General features: G+C 36.1%; 1 protein-coding gene across 1 annotated transcript in view; it reads right to left on the bottom strand.

The window, feature by feature from the left end:
- The window catches only part of AHI1 (Abelson helper integration site 1), an 85,666-nt gene that overhangs the window by 5,716 nt on the left and 53,637 nt on the right, over window positions 1-26,313 (bottom strand). The window contains exons 20-24 of the mRNA XM_030236175.2: window positions 20,152-20,210; window positions 14,716-14,775; window positions 12,232-12,394; window positions 10,721-10,821; window positions 402-481 (exon numbers count right to left, since the gene is read on the bottom strand). Coding sequence (XP_030092035.2) covers window positions 402-481; window positions 10,721-10,821; window positions 12,232-12,394; window positions 14,716-14,775; window positions 20,152-20,210 — 463 coding nt within the window. The remainder of the gene's footprint in view (window positions 1-401; window positions 482-10,720; window positions 10,822-12,231; window positions 12,395-14,715; window positions 14,776-20,151; window positions 20,211-26,313) is intronic.

The following is a 26,313-nucleotide window of genomic DNA, read 5'->3' as shown; positions in this document are numbered from 1 at the left end:
GAAACACAAGTGTCATCATCAAAGGTGCTGCTGGCATTCTTTTTAGAAGGTGAAAACCTTTTGGAATTTACATTAATTAACTTTTAGAAGGTGTAAAAATAGCTTTCAGTCTGCAGCAATAAATCCTAATACATAGCTAAGGGATGCTAGTGAGCAACCACGTAACCCTGACTTTGATTGCCATGTACATTATAGTCCTTGCTCTTCTGGGGATGTGCACATGCACATGAACTGTTATTTCCTTCACATTTTGGGTGTGAAGCACTCTCCCACTGATCACCCTAAAGCTAACTTTTTGTTTTGCTTGAAAAAAAAAATCAACCCTTCCAACATTTCTCACAGCTTTCAAACAACAGTTGTAGGAAGAAGACTGCAAATGGTTTTAAGCATTTCTTGCTTACTGTGTTGCAGGTGAGTCTCTATCTGTGTCATGCTTGGAGGTAACTTGCAGGTCCCCTGACTTACTGGTGACTGGTGACATCTGTAAAAGAGACAATAAAAGCAGGAAGGTAAAAAGACAACAGACAACGGGGCCAACACATGTGCATAGAAAACCCACCAGCTTCCTGAATAAGGAGAGAATATACCTCGTTTGAAAAAGAATGTCTATCAGCCATAAAATGTTAACTCCTATGTGGTTACAAACAAGGAAACAGTGCCCTGCTATATAAAAAAAAAAAGGCTACTTGCAATAAAAGACAGTTTTCAGGTATATGTAGAAACAAGAAGTTAGTAATCTGCTTGAAGCCAGCTTAAAACACACATTGTTTTAAAAGAATTGTTATTTGTGCTTCTTCAAGTAAAAAAGCAGAATGCTATAAAGCCATCTTATTGCATTGTTTTCACAAGAAAAACATGTATTTTTTAATCCTGCAAGTTTCATTCAAAAGCAGTTCAAATCACTCCAGGTTACTCTGTAGTTCAGGGCTAAAAAGATTCCCCAAATCTGGAAAAGCAGATTCTCTCCCTTCCAAAGTGATTCTCTCCCTTCCAAAGAGGGTCTCTGTAAAACTTGCTCCCTCTGCAAATAAACCTAATTCTAACAGGTCTCAAACGTAATGGAAGAATTCCCATAAGGAAATGTGAATGCCCTTCCTGAGTCTTCAGGGACAGATTATTTTATTAGTTTAATATTATTTTTCTGCTGACTTAGAATAAACAGGATCAAGCTCCCATTGACTTACTGAATTCATACATTTACACTGCACACAACACCCATGTTCAAACATTAGTCATTAGAATTAGTCTGCTGTAAAAACACAGATTGCTGGATTAGTTTAGATAAAAGTCAGCTTATTAGAATACAATGATGTAGCACTAGCAGGGCTAGGAAGAAAAATCATCTATTTCACACACAAAATCCCTGTTAATACAGTAATAAACTTGAGACTAAGTCAATGGTAAAAGTAAACACAAAAGAAGGAAATATAATACCACTGATATGAAAAATACAAGGGAGTGTTGTAAAGGGAATGACTCCAAGTAATTAATACTTCCTTCAGCATTTATAACCTTGTGGTTCCTTGCCATACATACAATCATTAATTCATTCTTCTCACAGTGAAAACAAGATATTTTTCAGAAAATCCTGTGTGAATGATGTTGAACCATTTTACCCACATTTCTGAGTGAATATTACAGAATCTTCCCACTGTACAATTACTATAATAAAGTATGAACCATTCCAAAGAACTGTAGAATTCCCTGAAGTGCTGCTACAGAAGACTGACCTCTTATAAAAAATACAATATGATTTTTAATACTTTCACACACCTAAACACAGAAAATTATCCTTTTTTTTACAGTTAGAAGTTTAAACTATTCACTTAACTAAGCTGCTTAACTGAAAATTCTTATGATCTGCTTTAAAAAGAACTCATCACATAGCCTTTCATATATTAAAGCACAGCTTTTTAGTATGAGTACCAAGGAAAGAAGAGCACACAATTGGAGACATTCAGATAGCTGTTCATCTCACATGGCAACTCATGAGAATTCCTAGGTCTGTGGAGACAGACTCCCAACACTCCATAGTACTGTTTATGACCTTTTTGTTTCATTCCTACAAACTTTCAAGCATGTAACAAAGGAGGAACTAGAGTCCAGATCTTTATGAATCAGATATTGCTGCCACTACATCCTTTTGTCTGTCCCACACACCTTTGTGTCCCTCTCAGCCTACTCCTTGACCTTCTTTTCCCATCCTAGTGATGTAAGAAGTAGCAGTACTGAAGAAACAAGGGGATCAGTGGCAGATGCAAGGAGGCAGTGCAGGAGCTGGTGAAACAAGGGGATGAAGCATCAGGAGGAAGAAGTGGAGGCTGGGAAAACATGCAGATCTTTGGCAAAGAAGGTGTGGTAACACATTGGGAACTCACTAAGGGCATGTCAATGTCAGGAGCAAGCCAGGGAAGGCTGGAATATGGAGGAGTTGAGGAGGCTGTTGATCTCAGCTTTGTCCATTTCTAAACCTCTCAATCATTTGTTATGCATGGGCAAATCTCCCAGGAAGCTCCAAACAGCTCTGCACTATCATCACTGCCTCTGTACTAGGATGAAGTAAAGCTGGGGCTGGAACAGGCATGGTGTGAGCCAGACACTCCTACAGATTACAGAGCTTAAATATTAATATAGCATTATTAGGGCAGTGTTTGCTTTAAAGAAAAACACCTTCACGTTTCAGACACTTCTGAATATTTTTCTGTTCACAAGAACAAATGCTGAACAAAGTACAAAAAATGAGCTTATTTGTACAGTGCCACTAATGGTGTTCAATTTTGTTGCCATGTTCTAATTCTCCCCCTGTTTGTGAGATCTAGCCCACCAGAAGAGAACATTAGTTCATGTCAACTGTAGAATCTTGGCTTTTCCAAACTTTTTTTTGCTTTATGATCATAGAAGTGAAAAATTGTAATAAAGTACATATTTTCCTTTTCTAAAGGGCTTGCTTGCTTTACAGCTCTTTCATTTCATACTTAACATTCTCTTTTGCTGCCTCATAAGAAGCAACCAAAGCAATATAAATAAAGGCAAAATACTCAAAAGCATATAAAGTTCCTGATCCCTGCTATAGAATCCACAGCAGTAACTTTCTCTGAAATTTGTGGGAGCAACCAGGTATTTCAGAACACACTTTCTAAAAGAATCTGAAGCAGAGGGCATCTAAAGGAAATACTAAGGACATAGTCCCATCCCAAATCTACATTTTTGATGGTGCTCTCCTCTAGGCTGTACAAGAGTTGTCCCTAAGACTGGTCTGCAGAGATTCTCTGGCAGACTAGGAGGTAGATGGACAGAAGAGAGTGATGCAGGAAACCTATTCGGATGATTCAAGCCATGACAGTAAATGAGTTTGCTCTAAAGCCTACAGAGGAACTCTCCCATAGAAGCTGTTTCTACAGAACTTCATCTAATTAAAAACTCATTGGATCACAGATGGCAAGAATGAACATGTCTCTGTGCCTTTTCATGCTCGTCTTTAGGACACTACACTCAGTACTAACTCTGTATCTCGTTTTCTATTATGCAGTCCGAGGATAAAAGATTCACAGCCACGTATTTAACTACCCAAAACTATGCCAATGCCTGCTGTCAAAACTGTTCTAACAAGTCAAGTTCAGGAGAAATGTGACACCACACCTCACTCATCATTTTCTTCCCTGCTATTCTGCATCCATCCACACATTTTCCCATTAAATGAACAACTGGCAAAGACCTTTGCTAGCAGAATTACATATATTTCTTTTGCCATGACCTTCCTATTAAAAATGCAATTAACTTACAATTGTTTCCCCCCTCCTCCCCCCTTAGTGTTTTTAAAGAACAAGCCTGTGTAAATCAGACTGACCATATTCTGGCCCTTATATCTAAGAGTATTAGCTTAGATGTGAGAACCTAGAAGAACCATGGCTCAGTATACAAGACAGACATTGGCATGAATTTCTCTCTTTTGCATAAAAGGAAAAATCTGTTGGGTGTAAACTGCGGTCATGGCTTAACACCAGCAAATACTGCATCTCAGAAATCAAATCCACTACACGAGCTTTTGAGGGATAACAAAAGGGGGAGGAGGAAGAGTGGAGACAAGATACTTCAGATTGAAGCAATATGGTTTATAACACCTGTTTTCAGTCTTAACGATTTGGCCTCTGGGAATTTATATGGGATCACAGCTTTGCATTAACATTTGCATTAAAAAGTTCAATTCTCTTCAGAAAGAGAGGAGAAAAATGGGGAAGGGAGAAGTCAGCTTGCTCCTGACATAGTACGTGCCACTAAACAGCATTTTGGGTTCCACTTGACCAACTCAGTGGCTCAGCCTGATTCTTCCTATCCTTAAACAGACTGGTCACCTACATAAATCTCTATGCATTAAGTTGCCCCTTCTCTTTTTTCCCCCAACAGGTATTAATCTGCTTATAAACCAGATACCTTCTCTTTCAATGTGTAAATATTTCTTGAGACAGAAGACACAGCTACCAGCTTACAATCAAAGTAGCACCACACACGTTTAAGAGAGAGTAATTCAACTTGCACGTGCAGCTGACACACTGGAGGGAAGGGATGCCATCCAGAGGCACCTCAAGAAGCTTGAGAGCTGGGTCAATGCAAACCTCATGAAGTTCAACAAAGCAAAGTACAAAGCCCTATATCTGGGTTGGGGCAATCCCAGACACACCTACAGGCTGGGCAGAGAAGTGATTGAGGGCAGCCCTGTGGAGAAGGATTTGGGGGTGATGGCTGATGACAAACTCAACATGTGTCAGCCATGTGTGCTCAGAGCCCAGAAGGCCAAAAAAATCCTGGACTGTATCCAAAGGAGTGTGGTCAGCAGGTCATAGGAGGTGATCTGGCCTCTCTACCCTGCTCTTATGAGATTCCACCTGGAGTGCTGTGCCCAGTTCTAGACATGGAACTGGTGGAGCAAATCCAGAGGAGGGTCACAAAGTTGATTAGAGGACTGAAGCACCATCCCTATGAAGACAGGCTGAGAAAGTTTGGGCTGTTCAGCCTGGAGAAGAGAAGGTTGTGTGGAGAATGTGTGGAGACCTCATAACCTTTCAGTGTCTCAAGAAGCCCTACAGAGAAGCTGGAGAGGGACTCTTTTTCTGTGTTCTGATTGCAGCCAGGGCAGGATTAAATTCTATGCAATAGCGGGGAGAGGCACAGTCAGGACTCAAATGTGATAGGACCTCACATCACTGCCAGGGGTGGGGGAAAAAGACTCTTGGAGGAGGGTGTTCCTTCCAGTCCAAAACTTGGTGGGGAGAAGCCATCTGGCACTAATTTATTGTAGCAGGCTCCACAGAGAGCATCTTTGGATGTGAATCACTCTCTCTTTTGTACACTTTTGTTATTAACATTGCTGATGTTACTGTTCATTTTCTTATCTCATTGCTGTTTACAGTAAATTGTTCTTATCGCAACCCACGATCTTCACCTTTAGTGCCTCAAATTCTCAACTTCATTCTGGTGCAGTGGAGAGATGGGGGAGGAAATGGGAGCAGGAGAGTGGTGTGTGGATGGGGAGAGCCTCAGTGGGGGCACTGAACTGGGGAATACCATTCCCAGAACAGCCTGTAATGACAGGAAAAGGAATAATGGGTACATTGAGAGAGGGGAAATTTAGGTTACATATTAGGAGGAAATTTTTTAATGTGAGGGTGGAGAAACACTGAAACAGGTCGCCCAAGAAAGTTGTGGATGCCCCAACCCTGCGAGTGTTCAAAGCCAGTTCAGATAAAGCCTTGAGCAACTTGGTCTAGTGGGAGGTGTCCCTGCCCATGACAGAGGGCAGGGACACCAGGTTGGGACTGGATGATCCTTAAGGTCCATTCCAACCCCTTCACATTCTATGATTCTATCTCAAACAGTATAAACTGCATTTTAAAGGAAAAACGGAGTACCAAGAAATAGGAAACTAAAGAACTCAAAAGCTAAAATATGTCAATAATGGGTAAAGATTAAAAAAAAATTGCCCATTCCTCATAGGTGGTGCCATAGTAACATTTCCTTCAGATGAATGATTTCTTAAAGAATAATCAAAGTAATTACTACTTCATTTGTAGGATTTATAAAAAAAATCTAGTTTATAATAATGCTATTAAACAATATATGTGGAAGACTACGCTGTAGCTTTGCAGATTTGATTCTAGAAAAGTATAGTTTCTTTTAGCCCAGATGTCAATATATTCAGAAAGAGAGATCTGTAATCATATTAGCTAGGAAAGAAGCCCAAAATTATGAACTTCACTACAATACATTCTAATTCAATTGAAAATCACTTTTTTCTGCTATCTCCCTGAACCTTGAAAATGAACAGACCTCATGATGTGTCAAAAGTCTTCAGCTCTATTCACTGCAAGAGTTTCATTGTATTAATTCCTTAGTATTTCCCTCATTAGCATAATCACATCTTCCTATTTCCCCCTCCTCTTCCTAAAAGATAATCAGTCTCTGAAGTGTTCCTCAGTAACCTGAAGAAAGGTAACATTAATGGAGAAAATAGAAACAATACAAACTATAAAATAAAAGTGTTTGATTAAACAAATAGAAAAACTTCTAGTTATTATTTCTGAAATATGGAACAAGCTTTCCATGCTTTTTAAATCTTTAGATTTAATAAATAAATTTTAAGACCAGAAAATCACCATCACCCACATGTAAACAGCTCAAGCCCAGGGGAAAAGCATCAATTGCTTGGCTAGTTAGTTAGGTTAGTTTTGGACACACTGGGCAAAGTATTCAAAAGTCTGACAAGGACCTCCTCTAGGGGAAGAAGAGTGAGACCATGAATTATTTATGTGAACAATGGTAATCCCTAACTTTGTTTAAATATACATGGAATTAAGTTTTGATGACCTTTGGGTAGATTATTCAAATTGTGCAATAATAATGTGGTTCTTGCCAGTAAGCCTTTTCTTTTTTTTCTATTTACATCTTGACATCATTTTCCAAAGATAAATATACCAGAAAAAATACTTTCTTACACTTTTAACGGAAGTTTTAAATTTACTATTTTGTCTATTAGTACTTCCTACTATTCTCATGTAACATGGCATTGCATATTTCATATTCAGAATCCAGTTACAGGTATTTCATGTAGTGAGTGGAAGGCCATTGAATTAAAAAACATGTTCACAAGATATTACAGCCAGCAGTAAATTTTGGGGGAAAAAAAAAAGACACTCTATCGACTTTGAAACGTTTCTGATTGGCCAAAACTTTTCAAAACCCACACTACAGTTTCTAATAGAACCCTATCTGAATTCCTGTCCTTTCCACCTTCATCTTAAGGAACCTGAAAACAACACATTAACTGAAGCAGCCAGTTGAAGAATTCCAAGAAATAGAGATGGTCTTATCATCAGTGCAGTGAGAACTTCACTCCATGAAATTTCAATTGGCAGTTTACATGCATGTTGTAATTAAAGATGATTATGACCTAATTTTGTGGCTCAGGAGTTAAGTAACTCCTAAGGCAGGAAAACAAGGTTTGCATAAAATTATTGTTATGAATGCAAAACTGATGGTAGAAAGTATTTTGAAAGAAAGTTCTTTGAACTAAAGATTTTCTAGAAATTATTTGCAAAGCTTAATATTGGATCTTCAGTATTACACCCTCTTATAATGTTAATAATTCTACTTTATTCACTCGTAAAGCTCTGACGATTAGCTAGATATGCCTGTGGAAAACTATCTGCAGTTGGAAAACTATTCTTAATTAGACTATATGGTGTTCTCAGTAATTAAAACCATAGTCATAGTCAATATTTTAAGTGCCTTATTTAGTCTTGAATCAAAATCTCACAAGTAATTGCTAGGATGATTTTCACAGTAACTGTTTTGCAGTCTCAACAGTGCTAAACATTTGAGTAATCCTCAAAAAAAAACCAGAAAGAGCAAACGATATAACAGACCTAGGTATAACTAAGTATTTGGGAAACATTCTTGTGTCCAAAAAACAAGTAACTAAAATATTAATTTGTATTTTACTGCTTGTGTCAACAACTTAAGCAACACCCTAATTACTCAATAAATATTTTTGGATTAAAAAATGAAAGCAACAAAATGCAGGGTTTTGCTAAGTTTTTCTTATCTGCCATATAAAGGAAATTGACATTTCCCGTCATCAGGTCATATACTGAAAAAAAGTGAAAGGAATAGGAAGAAAAGTTGCTGTGTCACTGCTGCAAGACAGGAACTGCCATAACTGATGAGCCCCCTCAGTGGTCATCTTAGCAGTTTTGTCTCAGAAGTCTCTGGTATTGCCTAAAACCAAAGCCCTGTAAAACTTTCATTCATTCTGGCCAACAGCTGAATGACAAGTTGTTTCTTCTATCCAGAACTCTGCAGCTTTTGTAAACCTATTACACTTCGAGGCATCATAAATCTTACCGAGATTTGATTCATCATTTGGTTAAGCTCACTATCCTCTTGATGGTTTATATGGTGCTGATGTGACTTGAAATTTAAAAAAATCCACCAAATTGTCTTTTCCAGTCACTCCAATGCTTTTGAAATCTCAGCCATTACATCAGCCTAAAACACGTTATTAAAGCAATTAATCCCTAAGCACACACATTTAAGAGTGTCTTGTAGTAGCTGAATTCACCAGGGTAACTAAGCATGGCATAAACTAAAATTTCCTTCTACCAATAGTAGATGTGTTCTTCTACTAAGATTCCAGTTTAATGCTCTCTGATCTTGTTTAACAGCAGAAGGAGAGAAAAGTAAAAGAAAGAAGAACGCATTGACTTCACATCAGGTACTGCTTTGTACGCTGTCTCCAGTACTCATTCTTTGCTAGTTTAATCTCCCCTTATATAATTTTTTCCAGGACCTGTTTCACAATTTCCCTCTAGACTCTGTATTATTTTGTACTACCCTTGGCTGCTGTGCAAGATGAAAAGCAATGTATATGCTTGGTTTTCGACTAATACTGTACATTTGATTCATTATGTCTTTCTTGTAGACTACTATAAAATTCCAACTAATTGTTAAATATGTAGTTAATTTAACTCAAGGTACAAGCAGAATTCAATTTAAGAGCATTAATAATATTAAAACCCAGTATTATTCAAACAAGTACTACCAGTAATAAAAAATCTAGTGTTAGAAAATATGTCAGCCATAGACACTTGAGAAATTCTAAGCAATCAAAACTAATCAAATGTTGCTTCTCATAAAGCTGAATAAAAAATATGGGTTGCAAATGTTAGTAACAGTAGCTGGTGTGCATAAAAGTATTGTGATACAGTAAATTGACTAAATTCCTACCAGATTAAAACAGAAAAACATATGTAGATAACAATGACCAAGTCTAATAAAAATAGGTATAGCAGCACTTCTCTCTCTTCTAATCCAGGTATGAGTGAAACTGGGTGATTTCAAAAGCATACTCTGGGATACCCTCCTTGCCTCTAGCCATGCAGACAATAAATTAAAGAAATCACTAGTAATGTGTTTTTTCCTATATTTATTCCAGTCTACCTTTACAGAAGTATCTGGAAGTAGAGCACCCTTGTAATTCCTGGACAATGGTTTGCCTAGGAATTTCTCAGCTACAGAGAGGTAAAGGATACTTCAGATTAATTACTACTACTCGGTGTAGTGATTTTTCAAGTGTAGTTAGGAACAAAACACTCAGTAATTCAATTTATAGCAGTTGGCTTCAAGAAGACAGCCAGCTTCAACAAGACTGTCAAGTGAGTAATCTCAATAACTTCTTAAATGCTATCTCTATATTCACCTACTAAAAACAGAAGCTGCACAAAAAAGGCCAACAGAAATAGTCTTGAGTGTTTTAACCTTGAACACTGCAATGTCTTTTCCAGCCTAAATAATTCTATGATTGTATACACCACGGAGCAAAGATTAGATGAATCATTTGAGAAGTCCCCAAACTTGTAGCTAAGCAACACAGAATATGCTTGGAATCTTGCAAATCAGACACAAAACACTAGATTCAATTTTATTAAAGTACATGGAAAAGTCAAATAATTTGAAAGAAATCTGAACAATACTTTTAAAGTAGTTGTGTTAGTACCATCTCAGCAAATGAAAATGAACAGTTGTGGAAAGTACACTTATTAAGGATACAAACAGTTTGAAATAAAAATGTCTTGAATTCTAAAACTTGTTGAGCTAATTTTTAATTAATTTTTTTCTTAGAAGATATCCCATGTTTGAAAGCAATCATTAGTTTTATTTCACAGAAGGGAAACATGAGCATGTAAAGTTTCTAATCCTCTGAAGAAGAGAAAGTTAATTGGCCTGCTTTGCATATAGCGGAATCTCTAAAATTCAGGAGAAAAAAAACGGCCAGTCCACAAAAATCAAATGTCCATTTTTTTTCCTGGACTAAAAACCAGGTGCTATTACTTTTTTTTTCTGTACATATTGTATATTCTGACTAATAAAAATCACAGAAACTGGAATGCTTACGCACACATAACTTCTGTAAACTTGGAGTCAATGGGAGATTTGCCACCCATTAGAATGTTGAAAGTAATCAGGATATTTAATTGCCACGTGATGGAACAGCTGATTCCATACAAGATAAATATTAAACTTCTACTGGAAGTATACTCACTTGCCTGGAACGAGATCTACACATAAGTATTTTTTACATAAAAAAATCAAAAGTTAATACAGTCCATGTGGCACACAAATGACAATCTATCTCTACTTAGAGAATCCTTCCTTCTCAAATTATTACCTTATCTAGTGTCAGAAAACCTTCCTCTGCTTCTGTTGGTCCTTCTGGTAGGAGAGGAGCAGAATCTGGTATTAATCCTGAAGGCTGATCTTCACATTCTTCTGAAAAGAGGAACCATAATTCACCATTATTAGAGCTATGAAAGAATTTTTGAACAACCATGACATTACAATCTAGCCAAAACGAGGATGTGAACAAAAACAGGTGAAAAATGTTTGAAGGCAAATGTTGTATGAAAATTTATGAAAATTTCTCCCATAAACCTTTATTTATGCTAGCAAGTTTAGATTTAAATGTGATTTATATATTGGTTACTGTACAAAACCATTCAAACATTTACCTAAGAATGAAGTCCATACTGTTAGGAAGCAGTGGATACTTAAACGTATCTTACATATTTCTTTTTATTCAATAAGATGATCATCAACTGCAATAGCAAATTATTTACCAGAGATTTTTTTTCACAATTCTACAACTGCCTCAAAAATTTTATTTAGGTTTTGTCTTTGTTTGTCTTTCAGAACGTTTTTTAAGGTCCTCACTGAAGACTGTTCCTTCAGACTTCTCTCTGGGTTATCTTACAAGGAGGAAAGACAGGGCAAAGTGCACAGGATGTACAAGGAGAAGACAACAGGGAAGGGCATAGTAAATATAACTTTAATTGACACATCAAGTGAGCACAATGTTATGTGCAAGTTTTTTTTTAGGAAAGAGGCTTAAATACTAGATTTCACTTTAAAGACATAGGGAGGAACTAAAAAATGGGGAAAACCATCTTGAGAAATGTTGGGTTAAAAGATTTCTAAATACCAGTATAACTGATAGTTTGATAGTTTAGGAAGGCAAATGAATTCTTTGTAGTGTGCAACCATATGTTGTGTCCACAGGCTGAATATTTACACCAGCACACTGAGCATCTTTACAGCAGTGGACTAAGTAGGATGCTTCCTACATTATTTGTTCAAATTCATCTAGGTTTGTCTGTATCAGTTTAATCAAAACTGTTTTAATGAAAAGGACCTTGTAGCAACTTCAATGCTCAGATGTGAGATTTAACCATTACTGTTCTTTTAAAACTTCATACTGAAATCCAGATATTTGGGAACCGAACATTCTCCATTAGAGCAGGGGGAAAATTAAGAGTTTGTACAAAAGCTAGATTTAATGGAAATTGCCTAAGAAAAAACCCCAAGATGTTTGCGAAACACTCTGATGTGTCCTAAAACATTGCCAAGCTGGGGCCTGAATTAGGCGGCTCTGTGTTAGAGGAGACAAGGGATCAATCCAGCTGACAGATAATTAAGTCAGTAATAAGCTGACTTATTCCATAAGCTGAAAGTGCAATGGTTAGCTAACTTAATACAATTTTTGCACCACAATAAGTCATCATTATGCCACGTGTGTACTACATAAATTTCTATCTTCGGAACAATAAGCAGAACAGCACAGTAAAATCTTGGAGCATCAGTTAAACCCACACCGGTATACCAGGAAGACAGCAGTAAACTTACTTTCACCAGCCACATAATTAGCTGGAAAATAGCCTTGCTGTCCATTTGCTAGGCTGCCAAACCACCAGTTATCATTATCTTTGTATAACACTTGGATAATGTCACTGCGATGGATGGTTAGCTCATCTGATCGATGCGCTGTGTAGTCATAAAGAGCCACTACCTAAAAGAGAGATAAGAACACCACAGCTTTATCACAACCATGCCACAGAGAAAAAAGCGCAACATTCACTTCCTCTTGCAGAAAAGCAGCTGAAACCAAAGCTGCACTTTGGTAAAAGCTGAGGCTGCCTCAAGTTTTGCTAATGGGATCAGGGGTGGTGGGAAAGCAGCAGGAGAGGCAAGATAAAGGACTGTGGGATTGCAGAAATGGTTAAGAACATTCAATTCACTAAGATTAGCTTCAAAACAGCAGCTGTTAGTTTTATAAGCAATTTGCTTGTGAAGCAAAAGGGAAAAAAAAAACTTCATACAGTCACTTTCTCAGAATTGTTACACCACCTTCAGATCCCATTCTCTGTGTGCTCATGAAGCATATGTGTTTGAATAAATACTTCAACAGTATGACAGCTTTATCCAAGGAAAAATTTAATACAAAAAGACATTGCAAAATTTTGCTTTGATCACTCCATTTTTTCTTTTTTCTTTTCTGTTTTTCATTCGTTTTGTTTAGCAGTAAGCATTTGGATATGCAATTTTATAAATATCTGCAAAAAATACATTTACATTTCATTTCACATAATAAATCTATTTGACAGTGAAATTCAGTGCAGCTATACTTATATGAAAAAAAATACCAACAGTCATCAGGACCATGGATATTACATACAATAAACTACTAGAAGCCTGCTTTCTACCCTGATTATGAAAATATCAAGTATAATTTCTTATTTATTTCCTATGCCCTATGAACGAAAATCTGTCCTAGTAAACTCTGAGCAGAGAAGCATGAAAGGAAAACAAATGAACTGAAAGAACAAGGGAATTGCTCACTTCCCTCATCATAAGTGAAGAGCAAAATTATGACCTATTTTACACACACAGAATGCTGCTTTCCTACCTCATATTCCTCAAACAATCTTCACCTCATATTCCTCTACTACACTGTAAGTAGAGGTCAGAAGCAGGGATTATTAGGAGCAATAGGAGAGGTAATGGGTTTGAAGGAGACAGCCAAGTTATGATGATATGGATAGGAAAAAACCCCTTATTTTTTATTACTCATGCATGCATTTCAATTTTAAGACTGCTAAATTCCACAGTGCTTTTTATATTTGCATTTCTGCTTTGAGCAAGATCACCTGCAAGTTGCGTGTGTAGAAATATAGCCAATGTCACTTGTATTTCCATAATTCCATGTCACCAATTAAACAGATTAAATCAGTTATGAATGGGAAAAGATGGAAGTAATTCTACCATTGTAAATTTTATGTGGCAATTTGTAAGCGGGTCAGCACCAAAGAATTAGTAGTAGCATAGTTTTCAGTAGACTGGAAATTTACCTAAATATGCATTCAGTAGTCCTGAATTTACATAAAGAAGCTAAACCATGAAATGTGTTTTATCGTAACTCTCCTCTCTGCATTAAGAAAGCTAACAGTAATTACAGGTGATGTTGGCAGTACAGAAATATGAACTGCAGAACAGATCCCAACTAAAGCACACTAATGAGCACCATGACCACGTCCAGTAAGAGGTGCTCTAACAGTGCCCACTTCAGTTAAGTGACAATCTCATGAAAACCATGAGGTCACTAAAGGTAAAAAAACCCAAAACCCAAAACAGAATGTAGCAACGCAACACTAATTACTTGGCAGCATGAAAAACAATGAAAGGCAGAGCAAGAACTACTTTTTTTATGCAGGATCTTTTGCAAGATACTTCTGGTGCAAATGTTGTATTTTTTTTAATACAAAAATTCAGCCACATGGAAACTGCCACAAACAGTTTGAACCAATCAAGCCTCTCAGAAATAAGAAATTAATATACCAATATGTCCTGTAATACAACTGGTTTAGTAAGCCTGGCAATTTAAATAAAATGTGGAAATTGCCATTATATTCTCTGTCAAAATATAATCCAAAAAATGACCATAACAGGATATCAGAAATGCACCTCAGAACCAAAGAAGAATGTATAGAATACATACCACTCACAATTACACCGAAAGCAGTGGACTTTCTTCTGGTGTAAAATTTAAAGATTTGTCAAGTTTTATTTAGGTCAATGTCCAAGCAAAAAATTTAAAAAAAAACCTATATTCCACAAAATTTTACGATATTGTTTTTCAAGATTGATATAAACCCAAAAGTAAGGAAGTTATACAGTTATGAACATCTTTGTAAGAATTAAAAAATCTACAGTAGAAAAAACATGTCCTTGTCCATCATGCTAAAAAAAAAAAAAAAAAAAAAAGCATGCTTTCAAAAGCAGATACAATATAACAGGTACAGAATATATTGCAAAAAATTACATAATACTTACTGTCTCTTGCCCAGGGGGACAACTGTTTCCTCTTCCCACTCCCGTCAGGCTGTCATCATTCTAGAAGAATAAGTTGTTTTAAATTTTAATATGAAACATTTTGCTAAACTATGATTGTATTTTCATTTTTCCTGTAAGACAGTAAGAATTATCTACAACAAAATACTTTTTTCAAAAAAGAAAAAGCAGAAGTGATGTTAAGCAACACTGAGTAATATTGGCTATTGGCTGGTAGATGTTTAGAAAAAGATATTAAATTTTTCAAGTATGTACATTGCACTAAAGACACAACTGGACTGAAGACTATGTAGTCCAAGCTTGTTTGCATTGCAAACACTAAATTGCATATTTCACAAGTTGTTGCAGTGGACTTTACCTCTGAACCAATATGCAAAAATGTTACTTCCATATAATGGAGAATTTTAGGTTGGTCTTAATAACCAGTACTTTAATTTTAATTGTTCTCTCCTCACCACTTGCTCTTCAGACTTTCAATGAATTCAAAAGAATATTTGGTATATATTGCAATAATCAGGATAAGCCTGTACCTTAAAACAATTTGATTTCTGTAAAATATGCTTAAGCCCAAAGAAGATTTAGAATAGAAAAATTACGAAAACTAGCAGAGGAACAACAGACTAGGGGGAAAAAAAGGAAGAGGTGGAAATCCTTTGCTGGTGTTACTTAATTTTTTTTTCAATGGTCTTCTAAACAAAGGGGAAACCAATTTCCCCTTCATTTTGTGTGCATCACAGGATACACACTATCATACAGAATAGAAATATTACACAGCAATAAAAATATTTTAGAAGTGTTAAATGCGTGCTTTGTGAGGTAAACATTTCCACCTCTAACAGATATATTGCATTATAACCATTTAAATCTGAAAATTCTAATCCAACATACTTTATCTCTTTCATATTTTACAGCCACTCCAAATACATCTTTTGCATGAACTTCTTTCTCTTCTTCTGCTTTTAAAAACTCTATCTAAAATGTATTGTTGTTTTATTTTCAGTGTTTGCACTTTTAAAAATTTTTTTTCATTATGGTGGTCCAAGGAACATCATTAAAAATTACAGAGAAAATCCTTGCAAATCCTCAGTAGAATAAATGCCATTCTTGAGAATGGATTCTTGCCCTCAGTGTGGTTTCTACAATTTAGCTGGGCTTATTCCATATGGGAAAGAAATCACAGACTATCCTGAACTCCATCCAGTCTCCAGATTGTTTTGGTACTGCCACACTAGTTACAGACACACACAGCAGTTACAGATGAACTCAGTATAAAAGCAAACAGTTGCACTCAGCTCCTATCATCTACCAGAACATCTAAGCCTACCACCTAAAGAGTTCTGAATAATTAAGTACGAGCACAGAAGGAAAAAAAAAAAAAAAAAAAAAAGGCGTAACTGCCTGATTTGATAAACAAATTCTGAACAAAGACTGGTGGAGCTGCAGTTCAGAGTACACTGCTTGTTCAGTGGTCTATTGGTAGTCAGCACTGTTGTACAGGTTTCAGCTAATTCTCATTTTCAAGGCTAAGAGAACTGTGCAGGCAATGTGCTTAGCCTGTGGGATGGGAGTGCCTCCTGTTGCTCAAAAATGATTCATCAGAATTATTAGCAGTATTATTTAGGTATCTAGCTCAGGTACTCATATTGCCCCATTATTGTGTCTCAATCTGTCTCTCTCTCATTTTTAATAAAGTATTTATGTGGCTCTCAAACACTGGAGAACAGCTTGAAGAGAGCAAGCTGTGTGGAAATAACAAGCTAACATCTATGAGTCACCCCAAGACTATGCTGAATGTTCTCAGACACTGCCTTAAACTTTTAAGGCAACAACAATCCAAAGAGGTGCCTCTGAGTACGTCACTGGCTGCACACACCTCTACCTCCAGCTGTCAAGGGCAATTGCCATGGCTGCCTGCCACACACACAGCAAGGCTGCCTCTGCTGTGCCCTGCCATCCCTTGAGTAGTGCCAAGCCATTCCTCAAGCACTGCCAAGCACCAGTTACACCACAAGAAACATCCAACAAAAACTAGTGGCCTTTTAACTTAGAAATGTAATTTTTTACATGCTGTGTCACAAGATTAGGGCACATTTTCAGGATTCTGAAAAGAGCAACAGGCATATTGAATGGTATGAATACATCATTCTTAATACAATATTAATATCTCCTTTTTTTCCTGCAGGATGGAAACTGGCTAATCCTTTTCTTGAACTGGAACAGATGTGTGGCTATAGCTTTGTCCTGTGGAGTTGGTCTTTTTGGGAGGCAGACCATCTGTGAGAAACAGAAACAAAATGATTGCTAAAAAAGTGTGGCATGTCACACTGATTGTGGTTGAACAAAGCTATTAGGAGCTTCCAGCATTAAGGAACATCCTCAGAGGAAGATAAATAGATCCATCAGTTGATGCAGAGTTCTACACCATGGAGTATCACACTGGTTATCCATGACTAACCCTCTTAGATACCCTTGACATTTCTAACTCAAAACCAAACAAAAATGTTTCAAGATGCTGATACAAAAGAGACCATTGCATGTGAGAGTAACCTGATACATTGTTGTACCAAGTTTTATAGATTCCTGATAATAGTCCTAATTAAAATGTTTATGGCTTCTTTTAAATGCGCCAGCTTCAGTGATTGCTCAAATGGAGCTTTTCTTTTTTTGATGCATGTATAGCATAGTGGCATGTATACAGAATTTGGGCATTAGATAGTGCTCATTCCCTTAGGAGAAGGAGCAATGAAAAAGTACAAGTGATATCTTATTGCTGCTTTTTCTGTAAAAATGTCAGGATTTAATTTCTACTACTGAACCAATATACTTCTATTACTACAATATTAAAATTTAAAGAAAAAAAATTATTCATATAGTTTCATATGCTTCTTCCTTATATGTAAATTTATTCTTCATTGTAACAAAATAAACATATAGACTAAATCCAACTTCTATTTAGCCATTAACTCTTAATAGCAGCACGTGGAAAATAACTTTTCTAAGATTAATTTTAGGAAGTCCCTACACATACCGGAGTGAACCCCAGTATGCACACATGGCCAAAGTCATGCTCTCTCCTTTTCCCATCAGTGACAGACTCAAGGACATGAAGAAGGACAAACATCTATTGCCTGGATGCTTCCCAGTAGCACTGCTTCCCTCCACTCCACCCCTCCATACCTGCTGACACAGTGTAAGAGAAACTGGGAATATTACTCATGCAAACACTTCAGAAAAGACACAAGGAATGTGTGTTACAGCTTCTCTTGTGTAAATCTGTGCCTCAGTGTGTAACAGCCAACATTCTGAGGCTGTTGCCTTCAGCAGATTTCTTTTGTTGCTGCTTTTAGTTTTTGGTAGTTTCTTGATTAGTTTTTTTTTAAACAAGAAAGAAAAAGAAATTAACTTCTAGAGCCTAATTGAAAACTGTTGGTTGGCTTAAAAGTTAATATGCAAAACACTTGAAAATTCTACAGAATAAATCTGAGATTTTACTGTTGCTCCATTGTCTTTTTCTTTAATATCCTAAAGGTTACAGATTTACTTAACTGTCTCCTCACCTAAGAACGCTATGCAATCTCTTTACTAAGTGAAGTTTTAAATTAAATGCTATGTAAGATGAGACTTAGAAGAAAACAGCTGGATACTGTTAGCACTTTTGTATTTTGTTTTGTATTCTCTGGTCCTAGCTCAGGACAACTAACCACAGATTTAGTCTATGGGAAACAGAAATACAAATACTAGTATTAATAGCCAAATTAAAGTTATGCTAGAAGTATAATTGGCAAGAATGATAAACTCTTCTTCAGTCATAATTAATGTGTCCATAGACACTGTAAAGTTACTTCCTTAGGCTTCAGATGACTACAATCCTGATTTGATTACAGCCCTTTAATATTTAATAGGCATGGTAATCTATAATTTGTCTAGAGGAAGAAAGGACCAAAACTGCACCAGGCTGCACTTTATTGATACCTGCAATGTACAAACAGAAATCAGAAATGCAAACACAGCTGCTGCAGTAAACCTACAAAAATTAAAAAAAAAAAAAAAAAAAAAAAGAGAGAGAAAAGACAGAAAAAGACCAATTCAAAAACATGTTAAATACTCCAACTCCTGAAATGATTCAAAACCTCTTCAATTATTTCAAAACCTCTTCAATTATTTCTTAAAATGCTAGTTTTTTATATTTATTACTTGGTTAACCTGCATTAATATATATTAATGCATTTATAATAGAAGGAGTAAAAATATATTCAAAATCTTAATTTAGCCCTCTCAAAAAAACCCCTATTTTAAATTAGCTGCTACCTAGCATTTCACAAAACAGTTGATCCTGCAAATGTTTACCAAGCTTGCTCTGGTGGAAAACACTACAATACTGGTTGAACAATATATATTTTTCCCTAAAAAATTCCATATAAGGGCTAAATATTTGAAAACAGGAATCATTTAGCAACTAACACAACACCAGTGTAAAACCATGCTTTCAAAATTTCTGGGTGAATCCTATGTATCTAAGCTTTCCACAACTATCTTAACAGATTCTCTTAAAATAGGTAGGTCCAAAAAATCCTAAAGCAATCCAAAGCAAACCCCAAACTGAAATTGTAAAACCGATATAAATGACCCAAGGTAACTTATGTCAATTTATTACATTTCTCTCAAGAATTAACATTAGTGCAATTACAACAGAATATGCCATTCTGTCCATGGGAGTAGGAGGATTACCATCTCCAGTACAACAGGCCCAGCTTCATGGAGACACAAATGCACTCAGTATTCAGAAGCACTGCTGCTTCTTTCTTCACTAGTTTCTCCATACATTTTGTGTTTAATACAGGTTCATCAAATGTACAGTTGCAATTATTGGCATTTAAAGATTCTGTTGGATTTTTATTATGGTGATCAGGAAACCAGAAATAAATGAATAACGAATACAATTAGGAGAAGCTTACAATCAATATTTAAGAGATAAATAATTAAGTAAACAGAGGATAACTGTGATTTAACTTGTTACAAAAAGATGAAGTATGAGTAAACAATGAAAACATGGCGCTGCAATGAGAATTTAATTCCAAGTTATTGTCTTTGCTTTTCTTTCAGCTACTCATCAATGCCTGTTTTTTTAGTAAAAAACAAAAACACATGAGTGTGATCTTATTTATTTATTTCTCAACAACAAAAATTAAGTCATGAAAAAAATAGAAAGCTTTTGATTTGCAGATATCTGATCTCACTACCAGCTGGTCACAGCATAAGCTAATTTGGCCATGTAGGCAATTGGTTTGAAGACACTTCTTTTTAAAATAAAGACAGGATAAAAAAAAAACCTCTCTACAAGAGAGAGAACTTGTGAATAGTGACATTTGATAGTTAAACATCAATTTAAAAAAAAAATGCAAAGAGAGAATTCCTTACCTTCTGTAGTCTACCCAATAGTGTTCGACTAAGAGGATTTCCTACTGGGCTGAAGCACCCTGTGAAAAGAAAAGGCTGTGAATTTTCTGCTTGTTATCCTTTTCCATCGAATAAACCATTTTATTTTAAAATCATTATGTTAGCAGGGTATATTTGACAAAATTCTAATGAAAAGCAGCAGCATCTTTCAATCACAACTATGCATCCTTCAGTCAGGAACAGTTGGAGGGTTTATTTAACTAACAGACCTGACACAAGGTTAACTAATCCAATATTTCCATTCAAATGATTTGGAGAAGTAGCTCAAGCTATGTCCACATGCCACCTCGTGCTCAAAGCTGACACTATTATCTAGGCTGTATTGCTTTTCTCTTCATTGAAATTCCAAGTAATGCATACAAAGTTTTCCAACAGAAATGATCACAAAAACTCACAAAGGAATTACTTCCTTATTTTATCTGAAAGAATAACTATTCCTATTCAGTGGTTCCCTTTGATCATCTGAGTTCCTATCACAACACATCTTGCTGTTTATTTTATTCACTCTCTACATAGCACACTTGAACAAGTACTTGTAAATTCTTTTCTTTTCAGACTATTATGTTAACTACTAAGCTCAGGAAAATCCTTTCATCATCTATGGATTTATCTTTTTATTATTGGTCTCCTCAGCTGTATACTTAAGAAAACATCTTAAAAAGAAAAGATACAAAAAAAATCGGAAAATCGTTGAACATGACAGCGAAAAACGCTACCGCTTCGCTGGAGAACAGTTTCTCAAGTACAGAAATGCCAGGCAACACAGAGTTAAGCTCACTGGATTTTCTCTGTGAGACACTAGCTTTGAAACAAATTTTGTTTTTAAAGAAAAATAAGTTCTGAAAACTCATTTTCATTTGCCACACCAAAACCCTGCTTTTGAGGAGTCTAGTATCTGAATAAAGGAGACTTTTCAGATTCAGACTCCCAAGTACTGGCAGAGCTCCACGAGGAAACTTGCACAACTCCACCTACAGTATATTTTCTAAAGCCTAGTGGTTTTGACTTTCACAGGAGATTTACTCATAAATGTTTAATCATTAAGATATTTAGATATTTCTAACGAGAATAAAAGCTGCAAGCTCAAATAATGATAGTTAATCCATGCTCCTGTAAATCAGCTTGTGACTAATCAACTTGTAAGAAATCCTAAATAAATGCAATAATGGATTATTCAGCTTCATGTATGAATTAAAAACATTTTGATCTTAATAATTTTGAAAAATCTTGTATAAATTCTAAAATACTTTATTTTGAAAGGCTTACTTTGCTTTTATTACTTTTTCCCATCTCTTTTAAGAAGAAGAAAGAGATGAGAATGTAAACCGTTTTCTGAATTCAACCCATACTTTAAGACAGTGGTCCTGAAGACAACATTTTTTCAAACAAGCTATTTGCTAAAACATTTGTTCAGCACCAGCCAAAACTCAGTGGGGATATTACTCCTAATAATATTGTTATCCACACACTCACAAAGTCAGAAAACCAGATGCTACAGAGATGATACTACATATGGTAGTATCATCTACTACATATACATGTTATATCTTTGAAGAAAAAACAAACAAACTGAAAACCAATAAAATATCTGCATGGTAATTTTTTTTTTAGACAGCCAATTTGAGCATGGGAGTGCTGTGCCAACTCACACAAACCCATACTAAGATAAAAGATATATAAAATATTTGATAAAAACAATTGTTTGCCTGGGACAATATTCAAGTTTTAATTAAAAACAACATTAATGTGCATTTTGATCTGTAACATCATTGACCTTCATATATTTCTAAGGAAAACATGCATTACTTCCAAGTGCTCCTGGACTTTATGTTTATGCATGTCAGTACTCCTGTGTAGCCTCTATATTCAGCTCTTTATCAGGTGAAAACTATATGGTTAGACTGATATTCCCAATTCAGCCCCAATAAAGGGCAGCACAGAACTGCTATGCTGCAAGTGTAGGACAGACAGATGTGTTACTCAAAGATATAAGGAGTGCTGTATGGAATTCTAGGAGCTGGCACTGGTTCAGACTCAGTGTTTTCCATGACTAGAGACAAAACAAATAGAAAATTCTTATTACTTTGCTTGAGGTATAAACAGACCACAGCACACCTGGGCACAAATATTCTATGATCATGCCAATTGCTTACCCCAAAGTAGACTTTAGGGCTATCTGCTACTTGTTTTTAACTATCAAGCATCCATTTTTGTAGCCCTACATTCAAAATGGTCATATTAAAAACTGCCAAGCAAACAAAACAAACCTAAACCAACTAAAAAACCTGTTCACATCTCACTCATTCACAAAACAAGCTCCATTCAGCAAGCAAGGGAATATCCATCCCTTCTTCCCCAAATGAAGCATTAGAAATTTAAAGCAATGTTCCACAGCTATGGGCTTGATATGGTTCCATGCTTGATGAAGCATGTAAATGACCTCAAGCAGGTGTGACTAACAGCCTCAGAGTGCTTGCTTTGGTTCTCTCCCATCCAGGCTGTACATGCTTTTAAACTACTATATTGACACTGAGGTCTGCATTCCAGAAGGACATTTCCTCTTGATCTAAAATTTAAGTTTACAGGACACCGTGACTTGCTGGGACTCTCACTTAGTCTGAGCTCATAGAAAGGTCATTAAATCCTTTGTAAGGTCAAGCCCAAAACAGCCCCAACTCACAGGGTAATCTGGACTGTCCTTTCTTAAGGTTGCCTCAGAATCACTAAGGGAGAAGCATTTTTATTGATGCAGATGCTTTACTTGTGCTCTCCAACAATCTTCTTTCTTATGTGCTGTCTTCACATTCAAAATCATATATATCTTGAGAAGATAATCTTCCCAATGAAAGTACCAATATTTGGATAACTGCATTTCCTATTACTCTGCATTGATACTTCAGTGGCTTCCTTTACATGGAATTTTACATGAGAAGATCATACTTCGTCTAGAAGAACTTACTGTCAATGTCTAGCTGGAAATCAGGCATCTCAAAACAACAGATGTTAATCCTTTACCTCAAATGATCAGAATTTTCACATTCACACAATTTAACAGCAGCACAGCTCCTCTTTAGGGTCCATGTAACCCTATTGCTACAATTATGTCGTGAGCCTATCAAAGAACTCCTCCCTGAGAGGAGTCTGGAACCGTGGTAGTTTCCTACACAATTTGAACAGAGAAATAAAAGGGTACCCTCAGTTCCCCTCGGTCACTTCTGGCAATTTACTCTTTGCCAGTATGACTGCAGCCTAAGAGGAAAGAAGCCAAAAGTCAGGCAGCTGTCCTGTCCAAAACATGTCTGTAATACCAAGTCTCAGTCTTACTGCAAGCTTTCACTGAAAAGCTACCCTCTGCTCCAGATAACCTCACATCAGTGTGAGGTGATCAAATTCTAAGTAGCTGGACTGAAATGCACAAAGTAGATGAGTTCACTATCAAATAGACTTGACTTATATAGAAATTGATATGACAGCAGCACCTGAATAGAGCTTGTAATAATTAGAAACCCTTCCTTTAAAATCACAGCATCTTTAGCGATTTTGTTTTAAACTAATAGCATGAGAAGCAGAAGAGGGAAAGAAGTCTTTCTAAGCAGTCACATAATTCCACTATTATCCTACTGGACTGTCTATAATCACCCAATGTGAAATGTTTTTGTGAAAAAATGCTGTTTAAAAAAGGCCAGGAGAACATTTGTTACAGAAGAACTCCTGTTTTAATGATCTTTTCAAAAGACGGCTTTTTCTCACTTTCTGAAATGCTCTTAATAAATTATTTTATATTAATAAAGGTATTTGAGCATAATAAATCACTAAGGCTTCCAGTCACATAGAATCTATAGCTAATGAAATAATCCAAAAGTTCATCCTGGAAAATTCCCAGAAAATCACAGAGCAAAGGACAAATATATATGCAAGAAAACTGAAATATGTTAAAATTCAGAGATTTCTGTGACAGACACCTCTAAAGCATGCAGAGAGAGAGAAAAAAATCTTACCTACTCTAGTCACACATTATTCTGTTTTTAACTGAGTTTTATTTAGGTTTATACTAATTGCTAATGTCTCAAAACCCACAAAAAATCCTGGAAGACATGAAAATAAACAATGCCTCTAGGAAATGGTATTTCTTATTGCACACATTATGAATTGTATCATGGTCTCTTGCAACACAGCGTAGTTAAAATACATCCAATTAAATAACAAACACTGGAAAAAAAGGCAAGTCAGATATGAGATGAATATGTGTAGATCAGCTCATTCCTCTTCCTACTCATCTTCTGTGGCTTTAAAACTGTTTCCAGTAACAAGAATCATGTTTTCAGCACAGTCCTCTAGTGTAGTATGACCAAAAGTATGACCTTTGTGATGAAAGGATCTTTTAGTGCACAATATAATCTCTACTTTAGGTTCCAAACGTTTCAGACGAAAGTTTTGAGGTTTTTAAAGTAAAAGCTTTCAGCTATTTCTGAAACTATTTTTCAAACTATCTATAATGTAAGGGAATTAAGATAATTTTGTAATGATCTAAATATATATTAATCTTCCCTCAAAGACTTTATGCTCAAACCAATTATGGTCTAACAGATCAAAGAGAATTCATTATATAAAAAGATTGTTTATATATTGGGTAAGAACCTGTTTTCCTTTATTTAAACACATGATCACAAATACATTAAAAAAGCCACCAGAAACATTTTCAGGTGCAGTTCACACAAAATGAGTGGATGCACCTACTTAACAAGCATACCTTTTCATTTCACCAGCAAAGAAGATGTTTCACCAATATCCATTGCTTTAGGTGAAAACCCACTTCCAGTTCTGTTCTACATAACTTAGTCTAGCACCTATGATTTTGAAGATATTCAGACTGAACAGCAGAATTGATTGGACCAAAGTGCATTGAAAACTGTTTTAGCGAAGTTTAATCTGTATCATAGTGACAGGACAAGAAGAAATGGTCTCAAAATGCATTAGGGAAGGCTCAGGTTAGACATCATGAAGAATTCTTCATGAAAGGGGTTGCTGAGCATTGGAATGGGCTGTCCAAGGGGGTGTTGGAGTCACCATCCCTGGAAGTGTTCAAGAAACAAATGGATGTGACACTTAGTGCCATGGTCAAGTTGACAAGGTGACTTGGTAAAGCTTGAACTCAGTGATCTTGCAGGCCTTTTCCAACCTAAACAATGCTGTGATTCTGTGATCTTGCAAACCACTTAAAATGCATGTGCTTAAAACAGGCAGCTCTCACATGCTGTATATACAAAGGTGCTGTGATGGCAACGTTACTGAATGCAACGGTCTTCTACGAACACCATGAGATTCTTGCAGAGTATTCTGCACTGACAGAAGTCCACCCAGTGTCAGCCCATGCCATTACTAGCACTCTCCTCCTCACTTCCACCCCTTTTTCTTCTATCAAAGCATCTGGAAAAACTATCTCCTCAATGTCATTCTCATTTTCTAGGTGGGGTTCCAATTTATTAAACTAAATCTATTCACCTAAAACCAAACCTCAAAATCTATAGGACAAATAGAATCCCTCTCTGTTTACTGTCTCACTTTTCATAAGTTATACAGAGAAACACCTATTTATTTATGTTGCCCATTGTATATGAGAGCTGTTTACATGCTATATACACCTCAGTAAAATCAGAGACAAAAAAGCTCTGGCAGCTCTACTGCTGCCAGACATCACTCCTCCAGTTAGTGGAAATTGATCTAGATGGCAGGTATAAAAATCCCAAATCCATCCCAAATCTCCCCGTTCAGCTGAAACAGCTGTGCTGATAGGTGGAAAAGCATCACTTATTTTTGTTTCCCTTCCCCATCCCTATTAATACAATGAAAACTTGTAAATGAACAAAATAATCTTGGGAAATTATGTCAATAGATCAGGCTTTTTTTGCCATTCAAAATCTACACTACATAGAAAAGTCTGTACAGAAGCATACACTTTTAATGAAAAAGTAAGTAATGTTCACCTTTTCAACCAATTGCTTATGAAACACTGGTATGAAAAAGAGTTATCTGGAAAAAAAACTCTAGGGAGTTACACAATTCAGGACCATGCAGCTCCATACATCGTGCTGCAGCTTCTTTAACACAGCATGTGATTTCCCA

Source organism: Serinus canaria, chromosome 3 (assembly GCF_022539315.1).
Source record: "Serinus canaria isolate serCan28SL12 chromosome 3, serCan2020, whole genome shotgun sequence".
Lineage (NCBI taxonomy): Eukaryota > Metazoa > Chordata > Aves > Passeriformes > Fringillidae > Serinus > Serinus canaria.
The sequence above is the reverse complement of the archived record's forward strand: the minus strand, read 5'-3'. Positions and strand labels throughout refer to the sequence as shown.